The sequence below is a fragment of the Puma concolor genome, chromosome D1 (genome assembly GCF_028749965.1).
Source record: "Puma concolor isolate L17-30 chromosome D1, mPumCon1.1.hap2, whole genome shotgun sequence".
Classification (NCBI taxonomy): Eukaryota; Metazoa; Chordata; class Mammalia; order Carnivora; family Felidae; genus Puma; species Puma concolor.
Genome location: NC_141676.1, coordinates 15,967,123 through 15,994,189, shown reverse-complemented (window position 1 = coordinate 15,994,189; position 27,067 = coordinate 15,967,123). Strand labels below are relative to the sequence as shown.

General features: G+C 39.3%; 2 protein-coding genes across 11 annotated transcripts in view; both read right to left on the bottom strand.

Annotated features, from left to right (window-relative positions):
- AGBL2 (AGBL carboxypeptidase 2) overlaps positions 1-1,766 on the bottom strand; it is a 46,494-nt gene extending 44,728 nt beyond the window's left edge. For all 6 annotated transcript variants that reach the window (XM_086677418.1, XM_086677420.1, XM_086677419.1 and 3 more), the window contains exons 1-2: positions 344-1,766; positions 25-157 (exon numbers count right to left, since the gene is read on the bottom strand). In XM_086677418.1, the coding sequence (XP_086533544.1) occupies positions 25-60 (36 nt within the window). In that variant the 5' untranslated portion in view covers positions 61-157; positions 344-1,766. The remainder of the gene's footprint in view (positions 1-24; positions 158-343) is intronic.
- A 128-nt stretch (positions 1,767-1,894) lies between these two features.
- Positions 1,895-27,067, bottom strand: part of FNBP4 (formin binding protein 4) — a 44,907-nt gene continuing 19,734 nt past the window's right edge. For 2 of the 5 annotated variants that reach the window (XM_086677414.1, XM_086677415.1), the window contains exons 9-17: positions 26,678-26,799; positions 24,770-24,874; positions 23,330-23,463; positions 22,157-22,344; positions 16,169-16,479; positions 15,896-16,040; positions 15,023-15,363; positions 6,472-6,629; positions 1,895-2,966 (exon numbers count right to left, since the gene is read on the bottom strand). In XM_086677414.1, the coding sequence (XP_086533540.1) occupies positions 2,876-2,966; positions 6,472-6,629; positions 15,023-15,363; positions 15,896-16,040; positions 16,169-16,479; positions 22,157-22,344; positions 23,330-23,463; positions 24,770-24,874; positions 26,678-26,799 (1,595 nt within the window). In that variant the 3' untranslated portion in view covers positions 1,895-2,875. Of the gene's footprint in view, positions 2,967-6,471; positions 6,630-15,022; positions 15,364-15,895; positions 16,041-16,168; positions 16,480-22,156; positions 23,011-23,329; positions 23,464-24,769; positions 24,875-26,677; positions 26,800-27,067 lie in introns of those variants that run through there. The other 3 variants (XM_086677416.1, XM_086677417.1, XR_015240838.1) reach the window with 2 other exon arrangements.

The following is a 27,067-nucleotide window of genomic DNA, read 5'->3' as shown; positions in this document are numbered from 1 at the left end:
TCCTGGAGAGGGGAGTGTACCAACCTCCTGCTTTACCTCTGTTTCCAGTGCTGGGAACATGTTACTTCTGCATTCTATGCTGAAGACAAGTCAGTGACACCGGCATCCAGCCACAACCCCCGCCCGATTTCCAAAAGGGCAGCTGATTACACAGAAGCTAAAACACCAGAACAGGACAACTGAAAAAAACTGCCGATATTCTCCCCCACCCTCCTCCACCTGCGCGGCTCTCACGCGAATTTTAGGAAACCCTGCCGCATCGCTCCCTCTTCCCGGCCAACCCAGCTTCTCACACATACAAGCACCTGGCTACTGGTTCCCAGTCTGAGGCTCGGAGGCACACCTGAGGAACTAGGGAGGGCGGTTTGTCTTCCAGCCTCTGCCTCCGGAGGCGCCTGGACCTTTGCTGGTCTCATGCTTCCTCTCCGAGGAGGGAGATGCCCACCACCAGGACGCAACAGGAAAGTGAAAGAATTGCGAATGGGGGGTGGGGGGTAGATGGATGCGACGGAGTCGCCTCGGGGTAGAGAAGGAAGGTCAGGGGCCCGCAGTGTGGGCCCGCGAAAACGGGACCCAGGGGTTCAGGGCTTTCTGGTGCTGGAGAAGGAGGTGAGGGGCAGTTTCCCGAAGAATAGGGGCGGGGGCGTGGAGATTTCCTAGAAAGGCAAGGGAAGGGTGCGATCGCCTCCGCTCTCCGGCCCGTCCCGGGCAAAGGAGCCTAAGCCAGGCGGGAGGCCACCTCACTGCAGGGACAGCTACCGAAACGCTCAGCGCCCAGAGAACAGCCCAGAGAACACGCTTGCAGCACTCGCCCGCCGCGGCTTTCTGTTGCTAGGGCCCCGGTAGCCTAGCAACGACGGAGCGGAAGTGGGAGAGCAGGGTGGCCGGACGCTTCCGGGGAGCGAGGCCCCGCCTCCAGGGTATGAGGGAGGAGCCTAGAAAAGGTGGAAGACTGGCCAGCCTCCAGCTCTTCACACTGATTCCTCCTTTCAGTTGCAGCCCCGCTTCTGGGGAACCAAAATTAGACCGGTGAATACAGTATCAGTTAGCAGGCCTCAAAAGTAATTCCAGACTTCTTTGCCATTCCTTAGGTTTAGGTAACTGGTAAGTGTTGCTCAGATGGAGCGGATTCCCCTTTTCTTTGACCTTATAGTCTCACCAGCCCATAGCTAGAATTGAAAAATTACAAAACTGAAACCACACATTTTGACCATGGAATTATCGGACTTTAGAAAGTGCTCCATTCTGTTAAGATAATGACAAACGTACTGGTGCTCTGCAACAACTCCTACACGTCTAGAGAACTGCTAGGGAGTTAAAAGCTTTGCTAGTTGGTAGCTTTTCTAGAAATTTGCTCTAGTAAAATTATAAGAAAAAGTTTATATACAAAATGTCACCCCAACACTTGCATTAATCGTAAATAAAATAAAACACACTGATATACAGGACACCCAGTAGGCAAAACTCCTATGCATATAAATGTACTGGAATAAAAATCAAACTATTAACTGTTGTCTTTGGTTAATTTTATATGAATATAACCAAAGTAGAGGTCACTTTTATAGTCAGAGGGAATAAAGCAATCTTAAAATGTTAACCACATTACATCATTTCCAGGATTTTAGGTCAAACGTTAGCTAATATTATAGTATACAAGCTCCAAAATTTAAGTCACAGAGTACCTTCTGGGGCTAGAAGCCTGTTTTCTCACCGTCCCCACAGCTCTCCCACCCACAAATGACTCAAGATCCTGCTGGTCTTTTTCCCAAGAGCTGTTCTCTTCAGTGTTTACACATGCGTTATGCTGTATTTGATAAATGACAAGTATGACTGGACTTAAAGTCTTGATTGTACAATCATGATATAACAGGCTTGGAAGAGCAAGGATAACCAATCAGAAGTATAAAAAAAGCTTTATTAGTGCATATATACAAATTTACAAGGTCAGAAACTGGAGAAATACAAACAGCTTTAAAACACAATTTGCCTTTTCTTCAGTTTAAAGTGACTTTTACCTGATTGTGATACAATAGAAAGTACAGAACAGTAAACTGCTTTTTAAATACTGGAATTTTATGGAGAGTACATTCACATAAAAGGGAGGTGAATTTTGGAACAAGGTTAAGACAATGGAGACACATTAATACATACAGTGGCTCTTGTTACATTTACTGCCACACATGTGAGGGGGGAAATCCTCAAAATTAAAGATATGAACACCTGCTGCTGCCTGTATTGAGATTTAAATATGCCACTAGTGTGTGAAATGACTGAGCTATCAGTTCTAGAATCTGTGAGAATCCTCTAAAGAGTGTGGCCATCTGTCAGCACAAGGTAAACACCTCAATATACCTCAGCACTTCAGGGGTGGCAGGCTAGAAGAAGACGTCAGAGATTCCGATAATCCCAGTTAAGCAAAACAGAATACAGAGCTGCCTTCTTAATTGCACTTGTTCTGGAGTAGAAGTTAATGAGAGAGAGCCACACTAGGAACTAAATGAGCCTCTACTAGACAGGAAAGTCCTTCACTTTTTGTCAGTGAGTCCTCCACTGAGGTATTTATACTCATGAACCACATGTTCCCAATCAGAGGTTAATGTACCTAATACGCTGAGTTTGCCAGTGTGAAAATAAAGGCAGCCATGTCAAAGCATTCAGTCAACCTCACCTCACCCTTCAGCAAAACAGAAAAATTACATTTCACAAATGTGAAAACTTTGTATGTCTATGCTTTTGCCCAGGAAATTTATATGCTCTCCCTCATAACATTTAGTTTACTGACGACAGTAAAACTGGTTAAGACTCTGAACTGAATGCACAAAAAAACAAACAAACAAAAAAACCTATAAAAAAAGCACCCCCACCCCACCCCAAACTATGTGTTTGGAGCCATTTTCCTTCTCTTCAGTCTTGCTCGCCAATCCTCAGGAAGCGCTTCAAAATTAGCGTTTCTCTCTGCCATGCCACTGTGAAAACAACATACAGATTATTCACTGGAAAGAAAAAATATGAAACTGTTTATTTCCTAACAAAAGCCACTGCCTAACACTGAAAATCTGACCCATCACAACTACGTTCATTACAATGCTTCAAAAGTTTCTCAGGAGTGCCTGGGTGGCTCAGTCAGTTAAGCGTCCAACTCTGGATTATGGCTCAGGTCAGGAGGTCAAGAACTGAGATCAAGCCTCTGCAATGACGTCTCCTTCCTCCTCTTTCTCTGCCCCTCCCCCAGTCACACTCATTCTCTCTCTCAAAAATAAAGTTTTAAAGAAAAGTTTCTCAGCTAAGTACCAGCATATTCTTCATCAAATTTCTTAATTCTGATGGGTCAACCAAAGATATACTCTCTCTACAGTTTTAGGGATACGTGAGTGCATGCTTAGTTTTATCTATCTCCAGTAACCATTAAAGTCACATTGAAGGGGGGCGCCTGGGTGGCGCAGTCGGTTAAGCGTCCGACTTCAGCCAGGTCACCATCTCGCGGTCTGTGAGTTCGAGCCCCGCGTCGGGCTCTGGGCTGATGGCTCGGAGCCTGGAGCCTGTTTCCGATTCTGTGTCTCCCTCTCTCTCTGCCCCTCGCCCGTTCATGCTCTGTCTCTCTCTGTCCCAAAAATAAATAAACGTTGAAAAAAAAAAAAAAATTTAAAAAAAAAAAAAATAAAGTCACATTGAAGGAATACAACAATTCTTGTGAAAGTTTTTCTTAGCCCCAAGGAGTTACAATTCTTTAGGAAAGATATATTTTAACCTTCAACTTACTATCAAAGACCTTTGGATATAATGTTTTTGAAATTCTCTTTCGAACAGTTCTAACTATTTGTAAGCATTGCTATCTCATAGCTTCTTCAATCATCTTCAAAATACGTTAAACTCAGACACTATAATTACTAGAACGGGTGCATTGGATCCATTTTATAAATCTTTATAAATCTAAAATAATCTAAATACAGTATCTTTTGTGATTCCCCACCTATCATTTTGAAATAGTTTCCTATTTCATTATTGTAGGAATTAATCATTACTCAATTCCCAGCAATACCAAAAAGACTAAAATAATAAGAAAACCAAGTAACAGAATCGCCTACAAGGATGAGGCAAAAGCACAAATTGTCAGTAACAGCATCCCCAGCTTTCTTATTGTGTTGCCCCCAAAAAGCATGTTAACCTTTCAAGGAAGTAAAAGAGTCTGGAGGCAACATCTTCATTCATAGTACGCCCCCCCATACTATTACTATTTGTAAGTAAGCTCTATGCCCCAAGTGGGGCTTGAATTCGTGACCCCGAGATCAAGAGTTGCATGCTCTACCGACTGAGCCAGCCAGGTGCCCCTGCTTTGCTTTGCAAGTATTAAACAAACCAAAAGATAAAAGCAAACAGACAGTGGCACTGTACATTCTAATAATTATGATGGTAAAACTTATTGGGTAAGTAACATTTCAGACTATGGGTATGAAGAGGACCACATCCTAGATGAATTTTCTCAAATTTGAGATTCATGTGTGAACGGTGTATCTCTAACAAAAAAAGAAGTATAATTTTCTCATTAAAAAGGAACACCACCACCCAATTATTTTGTAACAAGAATCAGGACTGGGGTGCCTGGATGGCTCAGTCAGTTAAGCACTGACTTCAGCTCAGGTCATGATCTCAGGATTTGTGAGTTCGAGTCCCACATCAGGCTGTGGGCTGACAGCTCAGAGCCTGGAGCCTGCTTCGGATTCTGTGTCTCCCTCCCTCTCTGTTCCTCCCCTGCTCATGCGCTCTCTCAAAAATAAATATTAACAAAAAACAAACAAACAAAAAGAACCAGGACTATGTCATTTCCCTAAAATGACACATGACAGGAATCCTTCAGGTTTTATGATGCTGTATGCTAAAATTCATTTCAGAGGGTTTATAAGTAGACAAATGCTGAAAGCAGGTATATGATGACTGCAGAAATAGATATTTTAGGAACAAAAAACCTCTTACAGTGACCATTCTAATTGGTGTTTACATATCTAAAACTAAAAATGCCTTCAATTAGGAAACAAAAGATGGCTATCCTCTTCCAAATGGTTTCGTTAAGTATTACATTTATGAATGTTGCAAATGTTAAGAACCAGAAGCAATGATAAGCTAGAACCTATCAAAGATGAATCTGAAATATGGCAGCACTATTTATGAGATGAGTATCTTCCAGATTATGGTCTAACAAGTAAACAATTAGTTGCATCCAAAGAATGTTACTCATTTTAGCCTGGACACCTTTAAAACCAAGAAAATAAAGAACAAATTTTGAGTTAGCTATGCTTAAATTCTTAGAAAAATCTCTAATGAAGTTTTCTCCCCTTCCCTTTTTAAATCCTTTTTTAAGTAAGCTATGCACTCAAAGTGGGGCTTGAACAGGGGCGCCTGTGTGGCTCAGTCGGTTAAGCGTCCGACTTGGGCTCAGGTCATGACCTCACGGTTCAAGATTTCAAGCCCCACATCAGGCTCTTGCGCTGACAGCTCGGAGCCTGGAGCCTGCTGTGGATTCTGTGTCTCCCTCTCTCTCTGCCCCTCCCCCACTCCCATTCTGTCTCTCTAAAAAATAAATAAAATATTAAAAAAATAATAATAAAAGTGGGGCTTGAACACAACCCCAAGATTAAGAGTTGCATTCTCTACTGACTAGCCAGCCAGGCACACCCCACCCCCTCCCTTTAACTTCTGTAAATTATTTGCAAAATAAATTTTTAAATATTTATTTTGAGAGAAAGGGCATGCATGCAAGTATGAGAGGGGAAGAGAGCAGAGAGAGAAAGAGAGAATCCCAAGTAGGCCCTATCAGTACAGAGCCCAACGTGGGGCTCTATCCCATGAACCGTGCAATCATGACCTGAGCTGAAATCAAGAATCAAGATGCCTAACCGACTGGGCCACCAGGTGCCCCTGTAAAATAATTTCAAAAAAAATTTATGAAAGGGTCTATTGGATCTACATGGTAAGTGGGACAGGTATTTTTCCTGGTATGCTAAGACAGGTATGTTAAAGACAGTCTTTTTGCTTAAGAGAAACAATCAGTAGGATAAAGTATTAAAACTGTTATCTCTGGGATGCCTGGATAGCTCAGTCGGTTAAGTGCCCGGCTTTAGCTCATGTCATGATCTCACAGTTTGTGGGTTTGAGCCCTGGGTCTGGCTCTGTGCTGACAGCTTAGAGGCTGGAACCTGCTTTGGATTCTGTGTCTCCCTCACTCTTGGCCCCTCCCCCACTCATATGGTCTTTCTCTCTCAAAAATAAACATTAAAAAAAATTTTAAACTCTTGATATCTATAATTTTGAAAAAGGGTAGATCATAATTCTCACAGGGAAATAATCATTATAAATTATAAACTTTTAGATAAAGGTTCGTAAAATATATCAAAAATTAAGGATTGTGATTTAAAGAGTATGACTGCTGCTTTAAAACCACCACCATAACCCACTCATCTGGGGGCTTTTGTTTACCTGACCAGCTGCTGCTGTTTCCACTCTTCGATTCGCTTCTGTGCAGTTGATTCCCGGTCCTCTTCACTGGAACTAGAGTTCTCCTCTTCATCTAACTCACGCTGGATACTCTGCCACTTCTTTACCAAAGACGGCATTTTGGTTTTACTCTTCTTTGCCTAGAACAAAGGGTAAAGGTCAGAAGGAAGAAAATACATAAAATATGGAAGTAAGATCCACACAAGATCAAGGTTCTTCTTACATATAAGGAATAAGTAAACTTTAAAATCAAAAGGACCGGGGCGCCTGGGTGGCGCAGTCGGTTAAGCGTCCGACTTCAGCCAGGTCACGATCTCGCGGTCCGTGAGTTCGAGCCCCGCGTCGGGCTCTGGGCTGATGGCTCAGAGCCTGGAGCCTGTTTCCGATTCTGTGTCTCCCTCTCTCTCTGCCCCTCCCCCGTTCATGCTCTGTCTCTCTCTGTCCCAAAAATAAATAAATGTTGAAAAAAAAAAAAAATTAAAAAAAAAAAAAAATCAAAAGGACCAAAAAAAAAAAAAAAATCAAAAGGACAGAAACACAAAAAATAAATACTATTATAAATTCTTGCCCGAAATTTCTACCAACTATAAATCTAATTAATGCTTGGTCAAAATTCTAAAAACTGGAAAAAAAAAAACACCCATAAATGTGTTTTTATAAAATTAGGTCAGAAAAATTTCCTTCAGCCTCATTATTCTATGGAATTCAAAACTGTTGCCCTTATCTCAGAATTACAGTGTTTCCTCTTGCAAATTTTAACTAAATGCAGTGTTCACATTAAGTAAAATAGAGCTGAGAAACAAATGACCAGCTTTCCTGGAAAGAGCAACAAAGTCAATTAACAACAAATATTTACAAAGCAAGATGTATCAAAATATTAATGATAAGAATGGTTCTAAGAGGAGATAGAATAAAATTTTTTTGGCTCATCTTCATTTTCTAATTTTTTTCTATAGTAAGTATTTACTTTCAGAGTAAAAAAAATCTTGTGAAAGTAGCAAAAGTAGGCCTACATATATCCAACACGGTTTGCTCTATCACTATCATCAGGCTTCTGATCAATGGCACCCTAGCAAAGAGGCCTTCCCCGACCAACCTAACTGGAAACAGCACCACCTCCCAAAGACCGCTTTCTATCCTGACACTGCTTGTTTTTTCTCACTGCATTTTAAAGCACCAAACATGTATGCATTTGCTTATCTGTCTCCCCAACCCCATTCCCCCACTTCTTTGGTTTGTATTCTTTTGTATTCCCCCACAAACATTTGATTCACTTCTGCATCCCCAGCTTCTGGGGAGAATGCCTGACAAATAGTATGCCTTAAAAATATACTTGTTGAGGGGCACCTGCATCTGGGTGGCCCACTCAACTCAGTTAAGCATCCGGCTTTGGCTCAGTTCATAATCTCACAGCTCATGAGTTAGAGCCCCCACATCAGGCTCTGCGCTAACAGCTTGGAGTCTTGGAGCCTTCTTCGGATTTTCCATCTCTCTCTGCCCTTCCCCTATTCATTCTTGCACACTCCCTTCTCAAAAATAAATAAGTAAATAAACATTAAAAATAAAAACAAAAAAACCTGATGTTAAAAAAATAAATAAAACCAAAAACCAAATTTGTTGAATCTGTGATTAGTTATGTGAAATTCAAAGGCTCCTGTATCAGACATGGGGGGAAACATGTTTTTTATCCCTATATTTTGAAGAGCTATGTACTTGAAGACCTGACCAGGTTACACTAGAAACACAACAAGCATTTGAGTGGTAGGTGTGATTAACTGCTACTGGGCTCATCTTGGACCAGGTATGGGGGCCCACCCTGTTTTTCCTGCCTGCACTTGAGAGATATTTCTTAATTCCCCAAAATCTGAGAAAGTAAGTTTTAGATTTTCAGTCTTTCTTCTATTACTTTGCTCTCTGCTCAATACCATATTTTGACTATAACGGACAGTTCTTAACGTTCTGGAGAACTGAGTGCTCCATCTGTTGTGTTTACACCTTTAGCCCCACACACCCCCACACTCCAGGCTGTCATTTCACCTGTGGCTCAGCCTCACACACTGCATACACAACCTGCCAACAAGCTCCAAAACAGCCCACCTGGGGTTAGCATGGAACCATACGTGTAAAAAGTAACATGAACTAATAACAGTCATAAGTGGACAGAGGGCTCGGTGAGATATGACCTCTCACTGAACACTGTCAAACATGACTAAAATCCAAAGCTCTAGGTAGTCACTGTTGTTTCCTTTTGACTTCTATGGGTTTTGTGAAAAAAAATTTTATCACAGTTGATTCGTCATGGGAAAATAAGTTGTTTTATAAGTTATTTATTGCCAATCACATCCAAAACCATGGATAAAGAATTATACTGGCTGTTTTTTTCTTTTTTTAAAGTTCATTTATTTTGAGAGAGATAAAGTGCAAGTTAGACAGGGGCAGAAAGAGGGGGAAAGAATTCCAAGCAGGCTCCGCACTATCAGCACAGAGCCCGACACGGGGCTTGAACACAAGAACCATGAAATGATGACTGGAGCCAAACTTGGACACTTAACCAACTGAGCCACCCAAGGGCCCCTGCAATGGCTGTTCCAGCACATTTTTACAGGGGAACAGGCAGTAAGATGAATAAAGATCCAATGGCTAGGACTTGTTTTCTAGCCTTTTTTTTTTTTTTAAGGGCACTTGGTATTTTTAATTTTTTTTTTAACATTTATTTGAGAGAGAGACAGAGCGTGAACAGGGGAGGTACAGAGAGAGGGAGACACAGAATCTGAACCAAGCTCCAGGCTCTAAGCTGTCAGCACAGAGCCCGATGCAGGGCTCGAACCCACAAACCTTGAGATCATGACCTGGGCAGAAGTTTGGTGCTTAACCGACTAAGCCACCCAGGCGCCCCTAGGACACTTGATATTTTTAATAAATGTTTTACTTTATTCTTGAGAGAACACATGCAGGGGAGGAGCAGAGAGAAAGGGGGACAGAGGATCTGAAGCAAGCTCTGCTGTGGAGCTTGGACTCATGAACTGTGAGATCATGACGTGAACCAAAACCAAGAGTCAGACACTTAATCAACTAAGCCATCCAGGCGACCCTAGCTTATTTTCTAGTAAGCTGCACACAAAATTCTTCAGCAACAAGATTGAAAACATGCATTTCAAATATTCTTGAACATCCAAGGAAGTAAGTATATTATTTTATATTCTTTTAAAACGGCCTGTAACAAGAAAGATAAGATTAATGTTGTTTTAATATGAAGTACATAAAAATGACATATTAACAAATTAGAATTCTGGATTTCCTAAAGTATTATTTACAAAACCATTAAAGAATGACCGGCTAAGAAATTACTTACTGCATGAAATCTTTGGAGAATTGGAGAAAGAGTGTCAAGGAAGGCTTCATACAAGAAATGATTCCCCAGCACTGGTTGTTCTAACATTTAATTGTGTAAAGAACAAAAAGTAGTGGGACTGGTAGACAAAGCAAAGATATGGAGGTGGTAAACAGTATGCTGGCTCAGGAGAACCATATATGCTATAGTATAGACCTTGACACTATATTAAAGACAGTGTTCTAATTGTTATCATTGACTTCCATAATATTTACTTCGTTTCCAGATAATTTCTGAAACCAGAATACTAACTTGGACAAGGGGTTTCAAGTGGAATCACATGGCCTATTCTGTGTGAACACATATCTCATTCAGTAAGGTTCCTTTAACCATGGTAAGGCAAATGAATTTGCCCTGCTGATCCCTGGAAAAATGATTCTGGTTCAGGCAGATAAAGTGCCAACACAGAGAAAAAGCTGATGAGAAACTTTGGGTAATCAGGGCATACAAAAGTGGCCACTGAATGTGATGTGACATCAGTAAAATGGAAGACCATGAAGCTCCAGGCCCCGTTTCCCCAAGGAAACATTATGAAAACAAATACAGACTAAAATCGCTTTATGGGAACTCTGGAAACAAGTTGAAGATCTTCTGGAAACAAGTTGAAGATCTGCAGCAAACAAGAGAACACTCAATCAAGAAGCCACACTGAGACACCTGCCTAGCTCAGTAGGTAGAGCATAGGACTCTTGATCTCAGGGTTTTAAGTTTGAGACTCATGTTAAGTCTAAAGAATACATAAAAATAAAATCTAAAAAAAAAAAAGTCACACTCAAAACGGTAGGAGATTTTGTGACATGTTTGCTTGCCTTTGCACCACCCTCTCCTGTGTGGTTGGGATGAAACAGCCCAATTCTCAGTTCCCTACCTGAGGAGGGAAGGAAAAGAGTAAAATATTCTCTCTTCTGTCTGTGGCTGCCTGAAGGACTGGTTTCGGTACATTGACTAACTTGGAGCTCAAGCAGTAATGGCAGCATATTTTGAATCTCAGGTTGGAAGCCCTGAAAGGCAGCGGCAGGTACTGCAGCATTGTGAAAACCACAGGGAAACTGCAGTCTTGTGGATACCTAGGAGCAGAGATTACGGGCAGAAGAATACTAAACAACATATAAAGCTCCTCGGAAAAAAGAAGGTGTAAGACAGGAAGATGAAAATTAGGGGCATCTGGGTGGCTCAGCTGATTGAGCACCCGGCTCTTGGTTTCAACTCAGGTCATGATCTCATGATTTGCAGGTTCGAACTTCACGTCCAGCTCTGTGCTAACAGCAAAGAGCCTGCTTGGAATTCTCTCTCCCCCTCCCCCGCACACAAGTTCTCTCTCTTTCCAAATACATAAACTAAAAAAACAAAATAATAATAATAAATTAAATGTATACAGATGGGGGGCCTCTTGGGTGGCTTAGTTGGTTGAGTGCCTGACTCTTGATTTTGGCTCAAATCATGATCCCAGGGTCATAGAACTGAGTCCTGTGTCAGGCTCCGCACTGAACCTGGGACATGCTTAGGATTCTCTGTCTCCCCCCTACCTCTCTCTCATGCTTGCACACTCTTAAAAAAAAAAAAAAAAAAAAAAAAAATCTACACAGGGGATACAGATGCCCAGAAAAGGCCCAAAGAGATCTAAACCTTCATGCTGGGCTTCTTAATGAAGGTCTTTCTACAAAGAGAATGCATGTGCAAAGACTGGGAGAGACAGTTGTTTTGCCAAATGCCTAATTTTCAACAAAGAAAAAAAATCACAAAGCACAGATGAAACTGGAAAACATGTCCATTCAAAGGAACAAAATAAATCTCTAGAAACCAACCATAAATACATACTTCAGACTCACTAAAGACCTTAAAACAGTTGTCTTAAATGTATTCAAAGAACTAAAGAAAAATAAAGGCAAAGAACTAAATGAAATCAGGAAAATTACACATGAATGAGATTATCAACAAACAGGTAGATATAAAAAAATGCAAACCAAATAGAAATTCTGAAGCTGAAAAATGTGAACTGAAAAATTCATTAGCTCAACAGCCAACTCTGATAGGCAGAAGAAAGGATCAGCAAAATTGATGGTAGGTCATTTGAAATTATGGAGTCTGCAGAGCAAAAAGAAAAACACTGTGAACCATTGAATTCTACTCCTGAAACCGATATTGCACTGTATATGTTAACTAATTAGAATTTATATAAGAATCTGAAGAAAATACATAAGTGCATTTTCAGAGATTAAAAAAAAGAAAATGAAGCAAAGTGAACAGAATCTAATTTATAATACACCCTTAAGTGGACTAATATATGCATTATGGGAATCCTAGGAATATGGAAAGAAAAGGGCAGAACTTTTATTTTAAGAAATAAAATATTGGGCGCCTGGGTGGCGTAGTCAGTTAAGCGTCCGACTTCAGCCAGGTCACGATCTCGTGGTCCGTGAGTTCGAGCCCCGCGTCAGGCTCTGGGCTGATGGCTCAGAGCCTGGAGCCTGTTTCCGATTCTGTCTCCCTCTCTCTCTGCCCCTCCCCCGTTCATGCTCTGTCTCTCTCTGTCCCAAAAATAAATAAACGTTGAAAAAAAAATTTTTTTTAAAAAGAAATAAAATATTTTAAGCCACAGTGCCTGGGTGGCTCAGTTGGTTAAGTGTCTGACTCTGGATTTCAGCTCAGGTCATGATCTCATGGTTTGTGATATCGACCCTTACACTGGGCTCTTAACTAACAGTGTGGCATCAGCTTGGGATTCTGTCTCTCCCCCTCTCCCACTAGTGTGCATGCTCTCTCTCTCAAAATAAATAAACAAAAAAAAGAAAAAGAATAGCCAAGGGGCATCCAGGTGTCTCAGCTGGTTGAGCATCCAACTCTTGATTTTGGCTCAAATCATGATCCCAGGGTCATGTGGGACTGAGCCCCATGTTGGGTTCTGTGCTGAGCATGGAGCCTGCTTAAGATTCTCTCCCTTTCTCCCTCTGCCCCTCTCTCCTGCTTGTCTGCATAATCTATTTCCAAAATAAATTTTTAAAAAATTAAAAAGAAATCATAGCTAAAAACTACTCAAATTTAATGAAGACATGGATATACATACCCAAGAGGTCTAACAGACTCCAAGTAGAATAAGCCCCAAAAGATCACCCTGTGACACATAACTTGTCAGAAACCAAAGAGAATCTTGAAAGCAGCAAAAGAAAAATGACCTGTCATGTACAAAGGTTCCTCAATAAGATTATCAGGATTTCTGGAAGAAACAGTGCAGGCCAAAGGCAGCAGGATGATATATTTAAAGTGATCAAAGAAAAAAAAAAAAAAAGTTGAGAATTCTGTACAGGCAACGCTTTCCTTCAAAAATGAAGAAGAAATTAAGATACTCCTAAATAAACAAAAGCTCTGGGGTTCATTATTGCTTGACCTATCCTACAATAAATGCATAAGGGAGTTCTTCAAGTTGAAGTGAAATGATGCTAAATACCTAAGTTGTCATACAAAAAAATAAAGTTCTCTGATAAAGGTAAACACAGGAATATGAAAATCAGTAGGATTGTGATTTTGGTTTGTAACTCTACTTTTTATTCTTCTACAGAATTTAAAAGACAAAAGCATAAAAAGTAATTACAAAGCTATGTTACTGGGCACACAATATGTAGAAATATAATTTATAACACCAATAACATAATGGAGTGGGATGCAGCTATAGAGGAGTGGTTTTTGTCTGCAATAGAGTGTATCAGTTTAAAACTGATTATAACTTAAGCACATTACATATAATACCCATGATTTCATAAAGAAGATGAATATAGGGGCGCCTAGGTGGCTTAGTCAGTTGAGCGTCCAACTTCAGCTCAGGTCATGATCTCACAGCTCGTGAGTTCGAGCCCCACGTCGGGCTCTGTGCTGACAGCTCAGAGCCTGGAGCCTGCTTCGGATTCTGTGTCTCCCCCTCTTTCTGCCCCTAACCCACCCGTATTTTGTCTTTCTCAAAAATAAATACACATTAAAAAAAAAAAAAACACTTTTTAAAAAAATCTTAAAAAAAAAAAGAAAATGAATATAGAACATATGCTAAAGGAAATGACAAGAAAATCAAAGTGTCACTAAAAAAATCAACTAAACACAAAAGGTGGCAGTGAGAGGAGAAATGAGGACAAAAAAATCTTCAGAATACATACAGAAAACAAGTAACAAAATGGCAACAGTAAGTCCTTCCCTGTCAGTAACTACTGATAATAAATTAGTAATTTACTGATGTAAATAAATCTCTCCAATTAAAAGATGTATTCTGGCAGAATGGATTTAAAAAAACAGAACTGAATAGGGAGCCTGAGTGACTCAGTCAGTTAACGGTCTGACTATTGATTTTGGCTCAGGACATGATCTCACAGTTTGTGGATTGAGCCCATGCCTGGCTGTGTGCTGACAGTGGTGGAGTCTGCTTGAGATATTCTCTCCCTCTCTCTCTCTGCCCCATCCGCAAGAGCGCACTCTCCCTCAAAACAAACAAAAAAACAGAATTGAAGTAGTGATGTCTGTAAAACGTTAATTTTCTATCTAAGGATATACACAGATTTAAAGTAAAAGGACAAACAGACTCCATGCAAATAGTAACCAAAAGAAAGCAAGGGTTAACAACATTAATATAAAAGAGACTAAGTAAACAACTGTTACAAAAGATGAAAAAGGACGTTATATAATGCTAAACTGTAAACCAAATAAACGATCACTTATGATAGTATCCAACAGAATAAAGAATAAAATACCTAAGAGTAAATTTAGGAAAGGAAGTAAAAGACTTCTACACTGAAAATTACAAAAAATTGCCAAAAAAAACCCCCAAAAAACCCTGAAGACCTAAATAAATGGAAAGAATCTTGTGTTCACAGACTGAAAAATCCAATATTGTTAAAATGGCAGTATGACCCAAACAATTCAGACATGAAATGCAATCCCTATCAAAACTCCACTGGCTTTTTATGCATAAATAGAAAAGCTGAATAAATTCGTATCAACTTACAAGGGGGCCTAAACAGTCAATATTGAAAATTACATACAAAGTTGGAGAACTCATACTTCTACATGCTACTGAATTATATACTTTAAAATGGTTTTTATATGAATATCACTTCAATAATAAAAATTTTAAAATAAAAACTTGGGAGAGATTTACTGTACCTTATCTTTCTTTCCTTTTTTTGTCTTCTCAGATGGTGGCATTTTGGGAGCTGGCGGTGGTGGTGGTGGTGGTGGCGGAGGAGGAGGAGGTGGTGGTTCAATAATGGCAGTGGTAGGCACAGCACCTCGGGCCTGGACTGGCTGCAATGTGGGAGTCACTGCCATTGGGACAGAACATTCAGCATAGCTCATAATTGCAGGAGCTGTTGCCAGTCCTAGGTAATTTGACTGTAGGGTCATTCCTCTGGCTTGATGACCCATTCCTGTTGCTGGATGGCTAACAGATATTGCCTGGTGTCCAATCCCTGCAGACTGGTGTCCAATCCCTGCTGCCTGATGACCTAACATACAAACCATAAAATAAAACTATTAAGAAGGACACTCTGACAAAGCAAAAACAAAGAAAAGATGGAAAAGGGATTTGGGGGTTAGATCCCCTATAAAATGATGCCAATATACCTTCTCCTCAAAAAATACAGCCACATTTTCTGGCAGCAAAATATTTCTGAATACTTTAGTATTATGGTACTTTTTTCTTTTTAAAAAAAAAAAAAAAGCTCTAAGCCCAACGTGGTGCTTGAACTCATGACCCCATGATCAAGAGTTCCATGTTCTACGGACTTGAGCCAGCCAGGCACTTCAGCATTAAGGTACTTAAATTATCAAAATTACTGATGTCATGTAAGTGCACAGAAAACAATATGGAACATGTCAAATTGTTAACAGTAGTTTTTAGTAACTGAAAGAAAAACATATAAGGAGTTCTTGAAATGAAAAGCCTTTACATGATATCTAAAAGCCTTTTATGACATCTAATTCCAAAAACAAAGATGTAATATGTTCAGGAAAACAGTTTTCAATCACAATGCTTACCTGCAGCTATAGCTGACTGGCTGTAGAGGACTGGAGAACTACCAATGGTAGCTGATCTCTGAACTACTGCATTACTAATTTCTGTGGCTTTTCTTTTTATCGCTTTAGTGGAAGGAGAACTAGAGACGGCAGAATCAACTGAACTCTGAAACAGAAGAGAATCTAGTCAGTGGCTAAAAGCTCTAGTTAAACATCCTCTTCTAATATAAAACATGGTGTCAGTCATGCCCCAGTCCCCAGAAACCCTTCGGAATGCCAAAGAGCATTTCTCACCTGGCTAGTTACAACTGTGGTTTGTGTGGAAGGTTTCAATGGAGTATCCTCCTCTGTTCCTGGGGCAGGAGGCTCTTCACTTCCCTCATCCTCCATCTCTACCTCCTGGATCTCACCATCTTCTACAGGAGGAGGGGGAGGAGGAGGGGGAGGAGGGGACTCTGGGGGTGGAGGTGGGGGTGGTGGCATTTCCAAAGGTAATGGAGGTTGAAGCACAGGCACATTCGACTGAAGGAGAGTCCAGAATGGAGTAAGTGGCATGAGTGATGAAGAAGAAACTTGGCCAGAAAAGGACTCTTTACAAAGAGAACCTATGAAAATAAATAGGAGTCAGGGAAAGGGCAAGACAAAAGCTCCATGGCTTACGTTCACAACAATGTTCAACTGCCTAGTGAGACAACTGGACCTACAGGCATCTATTCTCTACGCTCATACTACTGAAATATTAAGCAATTCAGTTCAAAAATGCTTCCATAGAAAGATAAATTTATGAACCCCACAGTTAGCACCTGCCCTAGCTGTTATATACTAGCGTTGTTCTTTGGGCCCAGATTTATGGATAAATAAATGAAGTACATCACATCAATTCAATGAGAAATTTGGTCATTGAACTTGAAGTTTCTTATGTCAAACATTCACAGTTTCAACATACACAACTAGAAGGGAATGCTCTGGGTCTTTATTTCAAAAAAGAAGAGGGGAGTAAATAATGTACATTTGTGATTCTGATTCCGTGTTATTTTATTTTTTAGTGAGTAGATAACTGATCATGGATGACCCAGAGAAGTACTCATTCAAAACACCTTTTATTAATCTGGGTTACTAAGTTTTAAAAATCCATTTGCAAGGTGGTCTTGTCAACTCTATCATCCCTTTGTGCCTTTGTATGAATTATTTGCTAAACCACAGCAACACAAATCAAGGAAGGTATTTTTTTTTTATTTCTGTGATGAGAAAGGGAAACTTAGAAAAACAAATCTTCAAGGTAAAGGATAACAAAGGCACACACAAAAGAGGTATTTGAAGATGCAGAAGATCTGAAGTTGCTGAAGTCTGAGTTAAGAAATTATAGCTGAAAAGCTGCAGGATCAGCTTTCCTCAAATTCTGCAAAAGCCAGTTAATTACTGTCCTTTCTCTCCTGGGAAAAGTTTTAAAGGTTAGAGAAAATAGGAGGATATACTTACTTGTAGCCTTCCCCATCCCTCTTTATCGTCAATAGGGAAGTTTCACAATATATGGGACTATTAGATATATATCCCAGGAATGCTGAAGGGAATTTTCTCCCTAAAAATCATAGAATTTAGGAGTAGAAGAGACATGAGAAATCATCTAGTTCAACTCTCTGATTTCAAAGGTAATGAAACCCAGGAGGGAAATGACTTGCCCAAGATCATACAGCTCTCAATGACTAGGTCTGACTCCTAGTCTAAGTGCTATTTTACAAAGAAGTCTTGGTGAAATACCAGGGATCTAACAGATTTAGAAATCACAGTTAAATAAATCTCAGTTTGGGGCACCTGGGTGGCTCAGTCGGTTAAGTGTCCCACTTCGGCTCAGGTCATGAACTCATGGCTTGTGGGTTCAAGCCCCATATCAGGCTCTGTGCTGACAGCCCAGAGCCTAGAGCTTACTAAGGATCTGTGTCTCCCTCTCTCTCTGCCCCTCCCTCCCCCGCTCATGCTCTGTCTCAAAAATAAACATTAAGAAAAAAAAATTTTTTTAATAGTACAAAAAATAAATCTCACTTTTCATGGAATAGAGATTCAAATGCAATCACCTGTTAAATTTCATGATCAAAAGTGATGGTATAACCATATACCATAAACAAAAGTCTCTATGACAAGGATAAAACCCTTTATTTACTTGGCTTGAAGATACCACGCTGTCCTCAATAAGATAAAACCTAAGCCATTATGAACCATTTGGCTATAAGGATAGCTTTACTTTTTATGGAGCAGGTAAAAATATTACACAAAAGATTTTAAGAATAGGATTTACAAGGTTACTGTAATTATTCTGAGATGTTGCTTACTTAGCAAAGGAAAGGAGCACTGAAAGAAAAAATTCACCAGAAAACAAGAATGCAGTTTTCCAGCTAATAGACTTCAAAAGTCTCATTAAACTTTTTTATTTGGTCATATCTAATGTGAATTTATACACTGACCTTTAGATGAATAAAGTTTGGGTATGGCCAGGCAGTTTACTATGTTACATAATAACAGAACATAAAAATTACATCAGAACTAAGGTAATAAGTACTGAGAATTAATAATTTATCAAACTTCCTTCTACTAAACCTTCAACTACATTTGGTAGGTAAATGAATAAGCTAAATTTTACATATTCTCGTCTAAAATCATAATGCAACACAGAAATTTATGATGGCAATGTGCTACTATGCAAAGCAACTCAAGGAAATACAGGTTCAAGGTTTAAAAATGGGGTTTACAACCTCCAGCAAAGATAATCAGAATTAATTAAACTGTGTAAATAAGGAGATAAATTTAGCAGCAAACAAGGAGCATTTTTAGTTAATATTTGAATCCCATACTAAGTGTGCTCAAAACATAAAAGCTGTGTCTTAACACTGATAGCTTCCTTTAGCTCAAACACAAAGTTTGGATATTAATAGATATCCTCCTACACGATGCTTCTCTTCATTTCTAAATATAACTCAGTTGGTATATTTTGCCATTTAAGCGAACTTTCAAGTCTGAAATCCAAGGAGAGATTAAAAAACACAGTTTTGGGGGCACCCGGGTGGCTTAGTTGATTAAGTGGCCAACTTTGGCGCAGGTCATGATCTCCCTATTCTTGAGTTGGAGCCCCATGTCAGGCTCTGTGCTGAGCTCAGAGCCTGGAGCCTGCTTTGGATTCTTTGTCCCCTTCTCTCTGTCCCTGTCTCCCCCTCCCTCAAAAAAGAATAAACTTAAAAAAAAATTTTTTTTAGGATGGGACTAGAGTGTATTATGCTAAGTGACATTAGTCAGAGAAAGACAAATATCATGACTTCACACATATGTGGAATTTAAGATACAAAGCAGATGAACATAAGGGAAGCAAAAATATAAAAACAGGGAGGGGAACAAAACATAAGAGACCCTTAAATATAGAGAACAAACTGAGGAGTGCTGGAGGGGTTGTGGTGGGGGGATGGGCTAAATGGGCAAGGGGCATTAAGGAAGACAGTTTTTGGGATGAGCACTGGGTGTTATATGTAAGGGACGAATCAATGGATTCCACTCCTGAAATCATTATTGCACTATATGCTAACTAACTTAACGTAAATTAAAAAAAAATTAAAATTAAAAACATAAAGGTAAACACAGCGTTTATTATATGCTAATAAATTTGAAAGTTACAGGCTTACAATAGTGTGGGGATACAAATTTTGCTCTTCAAGAACCTGTTTTTTTCTATTTCTAGGCAAGCTTCCCTTTACTGTTTTCCTGTATTTCTCCAAAGAGAAAATTTTTGCTTAGTATTCTGAACCAAGAGGCCAGTTTAGCAGTTACTGTATAAATAATAGTTCCATAGACTTTTGAAAAGCAGCTGAATTTAACCAAAGTGACAAAGCCTAATAAGACAGACACAGTAGATATCTTGTAATATCACTCATCTTTAGAGACAGGATGTTAAATTCAAACAATGAACGAAGATTGAAATGAACAGAAGTTTGAAACTTCCTTGCTCCCCACAGTGTAGTAATTTTTCTTATTTAAAACATGATTTTAACCACTACTGGGCTGACAAAGTGAATATACTAAACTTTCTTGACAGGCTTAAACAGCCATCAGTATTGCTCTTAAATCCCAAAAACCTTAGCACAAGATCTGGGTTTTACTTAGATCAAGATTATCAAGTTTTAATGGCTCTCATTAAAGAGGCTTAAGAATAGAAACAGTTTATCAGTGACTTTTTCCTACAGCATAATTGTTTTACTCAGATAGGAATGTCTCAGTCTTCCTTTAACCAGACAGTACCCAACTTTATGTGTCTTCAACAAAGTGAGAAAATAATTCTAAGGTGTTCACAGAACACCTAAGAGTTGGTAATTCTAGAATACTCAGCTTTGTAACATACAAGAAAGGGACATTAGACAGCAGTCAGGAGTGGAATCTCCTATCCAGAACCACCATCAAGCCTTCACTGGACTAACTTCAGTTAACATGATAAAACTAACTTATTAGACAGATCTATCATTACTACCAAAAGAAAAGAATGAGGAAAGTAATCAAAAGAAAATCCCTTTGTGAAAATATTAAGACACCCTGTAACTCAGAAAATATATTTCTGAAATAGTAAGTAGAATAAAACCACCCTTTTGCTTCATGCAAAATTATCACTGCAGCCAAATGTGGCTTTTTGTTTAGTGATCTGATAACTGCCCCTAGGCTATTTTAGAAATTAAAAAATCATCTAACATGATCAGTTTCATTTGGTACATTATTAGAACTTTTTAATTGGGATCAGGGAGCAACAGAATACAAAACATCATTTTTCGTAAGCAGAGGACAAAAGAATTCAGCTGTCCACTCCCTATGTTACCAATAAATTCCATGCCTTTACCTTTAAATGTTTATTACTTTAAAAGCCAAATCACAGACTCCTGTTTCATGTACTGTCATTTTAACAAACAGCTACTAGTTTTTTAGAATGAAAAATCATAGCCTTGACTAGGCTTCACTATTCACTTATTTCTGTCATTCCAAGAATGGTGGATTTAGAGGGGGAAAAATGCATCTTCCAAGATATGGAAATCAAGCCACTCCTCTTTAGAGGAGCTCCTATTAACTAAGGAGCTATGAAAGCCTTTTTAAAAACCTATACAACAAAATAAGGAGTGCCTGTGTGGCTCAGTCGGTTGAGTATCCAACTCTTGATTTTGGTAATGATCCATGGTCATGGGATGGAGCTCTATATCGAGCCCCCTGCTCAGGACAGAGCCTGCTTAAAATGCTCCCTTCCCCTCTGCCCCTCTCCCCCACACTCTCAAAAAATAAACACATAAGTAAAAATAAGTTAATGTATACAACAAAACTAAAGACCTCTAGGAGAACATTTACTGGGTTGAGCCATCCTGATTGTTTTATGCTAGAATATTGTTGGCAATTTCCAATGATTATTTTGCTTCTCTGAAATAATGGTCCTAGTTTCATACCATTTCTTCAGAGTATTTTGATTTACAACAACCATACTTGTAAGAATAGTGGAGTGGAAAAATGAGGCTGCACTATCTACAGGTTAAGTTTTCTACAGAAAGGGAAAACAAATCTATTATCACTCCACAAAGATATCAACAATTCAGCTACTAGTTCCTCAACATTAACATTCCTGTTAGTGGACACACGGCTTTGTGGCATGACAGAGTGGTTATAGGACAATCTTTTTGGGGCGCCTGGGTGGCGCAGTCGGTTAAGCGTCCGACTTCAGCCAGGTCACGATCTCGCGGTCCGTGAGTTCGAGCCCCGCGTCAGGCTCTGGGCTGATGGCTCAGAGCCTGGAGCCTGTTTCCGATTCTGTGTCTCCCTCTCTCTCTGCCCCTCCCCCGTTCATGCTCTGTCTCTCTCAGTCCCAAAAATAAATAAACGTTGAAAAAAATAAAAAAATTAAAAAAAAAAAAAAAAAAAGGACAATCTTTTTGTTGTTGTTAGATCTAATTGGGTACATTAAATGATTCCTGAATCAGGAGCATCCTATCTAGAAAGCAGATGGAAGCTCTTATGGGACAATCTTTTAAAAATCAAAATATATTGGCTCATCATTTTATTTTTTAGCAAAGTCTGATATTAATAGTCTGCTGATTTCTAAGCAGTCCCTGCCTTAGTTTTCTTCAGTATTAACTCTTGCATTTTTATGTTAAGTCACTATTTTTTAGCTAGAAATTTACGCTTTGAATTACTTTCTTCTTTTATGGTACCAACTAACACAAATCTTTTTTCTCCAAAAGTATTTCTCTCCAATTAGTATAGGGTAAATTGTCCCACCTGTGGAATTCTCAGAAGATTCTGTAGAATTTGAATCAGTGCCAGTTTTGTCTTTCAAGGTCTGTTTAGGAAGAGTCTCGTCTCTACTTTCTTGTGCTTGGCTTTCTTCCTCTTCCTCCTCACCATCTGGGAACTCCCACTGAGACTCGCCCGATTGTTCGTTTACATAGAAATATCGTCTATGATCCCTAAATTACAAGAAAGAAAACACACGTTTTAAGACCCATTCTCCTACAAAGACACTTCCGTTTGGTCCTGTCCCAGGACAGCAGTCTGCTCTCACAGGGACGAACCTCTTCTTAATGGACTGCTATTCACAAAGGCAACAAAGAGCTTTGACAATTGAGGATGAAGAACCAAGGATAATTCAAAGCTATTTGCACTGCCAGCAGCTCTGTGAATACAGCCCTGAGCCCTCACTCCAACAGATGACTTAGAAAACACCTCTCACATTTTGTTTTGTTTTGTTTTTTGCCAATGTTTAACAGGGTTTCAAGTTTCATTAACGAAGGGACTCAATCTCCTAGAACACTAATTTCCCTTCCAAAGAAGAGAACAACGAAGTTTGCGAAAGGTGACTCTTCCCCTCTTGGACCGTGGAATTCACATTTCATACTCTTGATATCAAACACAGTGAAAGCTAAAGAGAGGGAGAGGATCTGGGAGCTGAAAAATAAAAGAGCAAAGATTTCAAATAACGAAAAAAAAAATCAAGAAAAGCCAAATATAAAAAGAAATGTTTTCATCTGACCTGCTGGCAGAAGATAGTAATCTTGTTCTTCATTCACATCTTCTGGCACGAAGCTTTCCTTAACTTCACCGAGGTTAATCAGGAGTAGTTGCTTCCAGAGGTCCTGTAAAGCGCACAGAGCTCTCGCATGCGCTTAACCCCCAAGCCCGCCCTACTCCGTGCAACAACACTCTGGAGAGTAAAAACCAGCTTTGTCCATCTTGGGAAAAAATCCGTTACATGGAACACTTTAAACATTGCTTTTTGTTTCTCCGTGTGGCTGGCCCAAACTGTAAGTGCTTGCGGTGCTCTGCCTGCCCAGCACCGCTAACTGCAGCTGCTCTCAGTCTCCGGACAGGCTGTCATGTCGTCAGGTGGTGGTGATCACAAATCATGTCTGAGATGTCAAAGGTGAAAGGTGAAAAGGGGAGAAGAGTGCGTACCTGTCCCAGTGGCAGGACCAGCCTTTAGGAGTGGCGTTTATTTCATACTGTTTTAGTTGTTCTGCTGCATCCTGAAGTTTTCGTTTAAGGTAGTTCCCATTAAGAGCCCCTTCCCTCCAGTCTGCAATCCGAGTCTAGAATCAACAAACAGAGAAATAAGTTAAAAGGCTTACCGTTACATGAGAAGACAGAAATAAAAAGGGACAGGTCTTCTGGTCCACAACTGTATTGCTATACTCTCACAAAAGGAAAGTAGACCCAAAACACACAGAAATACTGTCTTAATTTCATATAAAATATTGTTTGCTCTACACAGTTCTGAAAAACAAGATTGGACCTTAGTACATTTTTATACTGCCAGCTCTCCAGTATCTGTGAAAACGAGTAGCAGTTTTGTTTTCCTCCTTTGGACTATATTAATTCCCTAGCAATTTTAGTTTTTGGTAGAGAGTTCATTTGGTTCAGTAATCAAAAGCAAAGGTTCAATACTTACGGAGATATGCTTCCTACAGGAGTTCCTTACTGAATCCTGCTCTACCATGTTGTAAACTATTCAGGTTACAAAAGGACTCCGAACTTTTATTTTTAGTTTGATGTAAATCTGTTATTAGGCTCATTGTGTTATTTAATGCATTCATTCATTCATTTATTTATTTATTTTACATCCAAGTTAGTTAGCATATAGTGCAATAATGATTTCAGGAGTAAAATCCAGTGGTTCATCCCTTACATGTAACACCCAGTGCTCATCCCAACAAATGTCTTCCTTAATGCCCCTTGCCCATTTATAGCCCATCCCCCCACCCACAACCCCTTCAGCAACCCTGTTTGTTCTCTATATTTAAGGGTCTCTTATGTTTTGTCCCTGTCTCCATTTTTATATTATTTTTGTTTCCCTTCCTGTATGTTCACCTGCTTTGTATCTTAAATTCCACATATGCGTGAAGTCATATATTTGTCTTTCTCTAATTTCACTTAGCATAATACACTCTAGTTCCATCTGCATTGTTGCAAATGCCAAGATTTCATTGTTTCTGATTGCTAATATTCCATTGTATACAGATACCATATCTTCTTTGTCCATTCATCTGTCAATGGACATTTGGGCTCTTTCCATAATCTGGCTAGTGTTAACAGTGCTACCATAAACATTGGGGCACATGTGCCCCTTTGAATCAGCATTTTTGTATAAAAAAATATTTTTTAAACATAAAATAGAATATATGCCTACTGAAGGTGGTATCCCCACACATAAAATCTTAGTATTTATCTTCATAGTTACGTTTTGCTTTAGCTAATACACAGTTTTGTTTCCTGGGTTAGTCGTTCAAATTTGCACCAATGTTAAAAATTTTAATTTAGGATTAGAAAAGTAAGATAAATGCCTTACACATAGAGCATTTTACTCAAAGACCAACTATACATAAATGCCTAAATTACCTCAGTCTGTAAGAGCAGCACATGAAAGTTGGAGATGGACTGTCTATTAATGCCTAGGAATTCAAATTTACTTGTCAGGGTATTTGCCAGTTCTCCAATCTGAAACTGTAATGTAGGAAAAGAAAGAGAAAAATAAAATTGAATCAGCAATATTTTTCTGTATTATGTAAACTATTTTGTTCTTAAACATACTTAAAAAAAGGGTCTGCCTAGAAACAGCCCTTCTTAAATAGTTGCATCTGAACAGTCATGAAAATAACTCTAGTTATTTCTAGTTACGTAGAAAAATTTCTAGTTACGTAGAAAACTCTTAATTTACGTTAAAATACTTCACATAACAAGTGATAAATAAGGACAAGCCTAGAGAAATTGAATGTATACTTTGAGACAATATAGAATTCAACAGGTGAAAACAGACGCTAAATGATGTAACTCCCAATAGTGTCCAAACTATCATTTAATTATTACTTAGTGCTTTTATCAGCTACGCACTGAACAAAATTAATTCTCCCAGTCCCTTTCACATGGTTGTATGCTAGCCAGTGACTGGATAAACTCTTTCGAGTCAAAAGAATGTACTATGTGATTTTTCCAACAGAACATCCTTAAATAGCCACATATTTATATGGTCCAATTCTCTTGACATTAAGCTAGAAATAAAATTGGAACCGAGTTAGCCTTTATGTAAAGAGAAGTACACGCAGAAATTAAATTTGTGACTTTTTGTCTCTTCAGTACTTCCAAACTACAGGAGCCTACATTGACACACTATTATTGCTTTCCAATGAAGGCTTGAATTTTATTTATTCATATTTTAATGTTTATTTATTTATGAGAGAGAGAAGGAGAGAACATGGGCACGTGCGCATGGGTGGGGCAAAGAGAGGGAGACAGAGAATCTGAAGTGGCCTCTGTGCTTACAGCAGAAGACCTGATGTGGGGTTGAAACCCATAAACCATCAGATCATGACCTAAGCAGAAGTCGAACACTTACCCAACTGAGCCACCTAGTTGCCCCTGAAGGCATAACTTTTATTTTTTTTTTTTAATGTTTGTTTATTTTTGAGACAGAGAGAGACAGAGCGCGAGTGGGGGAGGGGCAGAGACAGAGGGAGACACAGAATCCCTAACAGGCTCCAGGCTCTGAGCTGTCAGCACAGAGCCCGATGTGGGGCTCGAACCCACGAACCGTGAGATCATGACCTGAGCCAAAGTCGGATGCTTAACCGACTGAGCCCCCAGGCGCCCCAGAAGGCATAACTTTTAAAAGAAAGCAATTAAAGCATTTAGAATTTATTTTTAGGTAATTTCTCTACATCAAGTCAGTCTTCTAATTCAGTGTTACAGCCTGAAATATGACCTTTTCACATAACTAAATGACTTATATTTGGAGATAGCAAAGATTACTTTCAGTACTTGCTAACAAAGAATGTAGTTTAACGGTTGCCCAATTTAAAAATATTTGTCCGGGTGCCTGGGTGATTCAATCAGTTAAGCATCCAATTCCTGACTTCTGTTCAGGTCATGATCTCACAGTTTGTGGGATCAACTCCTGCCTTGGGCTCTGCCCTGACAGTGTGCAGCCTGCTTGGGATTCTCTCTCCCTCTGTGCCCCTCCCCTGCTCATGCACACACTCATTCTCAAAAGAAAAACAAACTTTAAAAATATCTATTTGTCAGGGCGCCTGAGTGGCTCAGTTGGTTAAGCCTCCAACTTTGGCTCAGGTCATGATCTCATGGTCCATGAGTTTGAACCCTGTATCAGGCTCTCTGCTGTCAGCACAGAACCCACTTCGGATCCTCTGTCCCCCCTCTCTACCTCTCCTCTTCTTGGATGCTCTCTCGCTCTCAAAAATAAACATTAAAAATATTTTTTTAAAAATTTATCAAGCCATGTTAAATACATACTTTCAAATCTTGTTCTTCTTCTTTAGGTGCTGTTGGTACTTTTATCTTCTCTGGAGATTCTTCGACTTCCATCTCTTTGTCTGAATTTTCATCTATTTTTTCTGAAGTGTCAGCACCAATTACTACAAAAGAAAACATGTAAAATTAATTCAAAAGGAATACTAATATAGTACATCACGTAACTTTTCTTACTCCTATAGCAGCGATATCTGAAAAAAAATTTTAGTTCTTTTTCCTTTGCCTGTTTTCTTTATTAAATAAACCGTAATGACTTATCTACCTGTCTTTAAAAAGCCAAAAAACCTTATCCTCTATAATCCCCTTTCTTAAAATGTCTATAATTAACAATCTGTTTTACCACATTACCCTGTAGTCTTCAGTTTCCCTTTC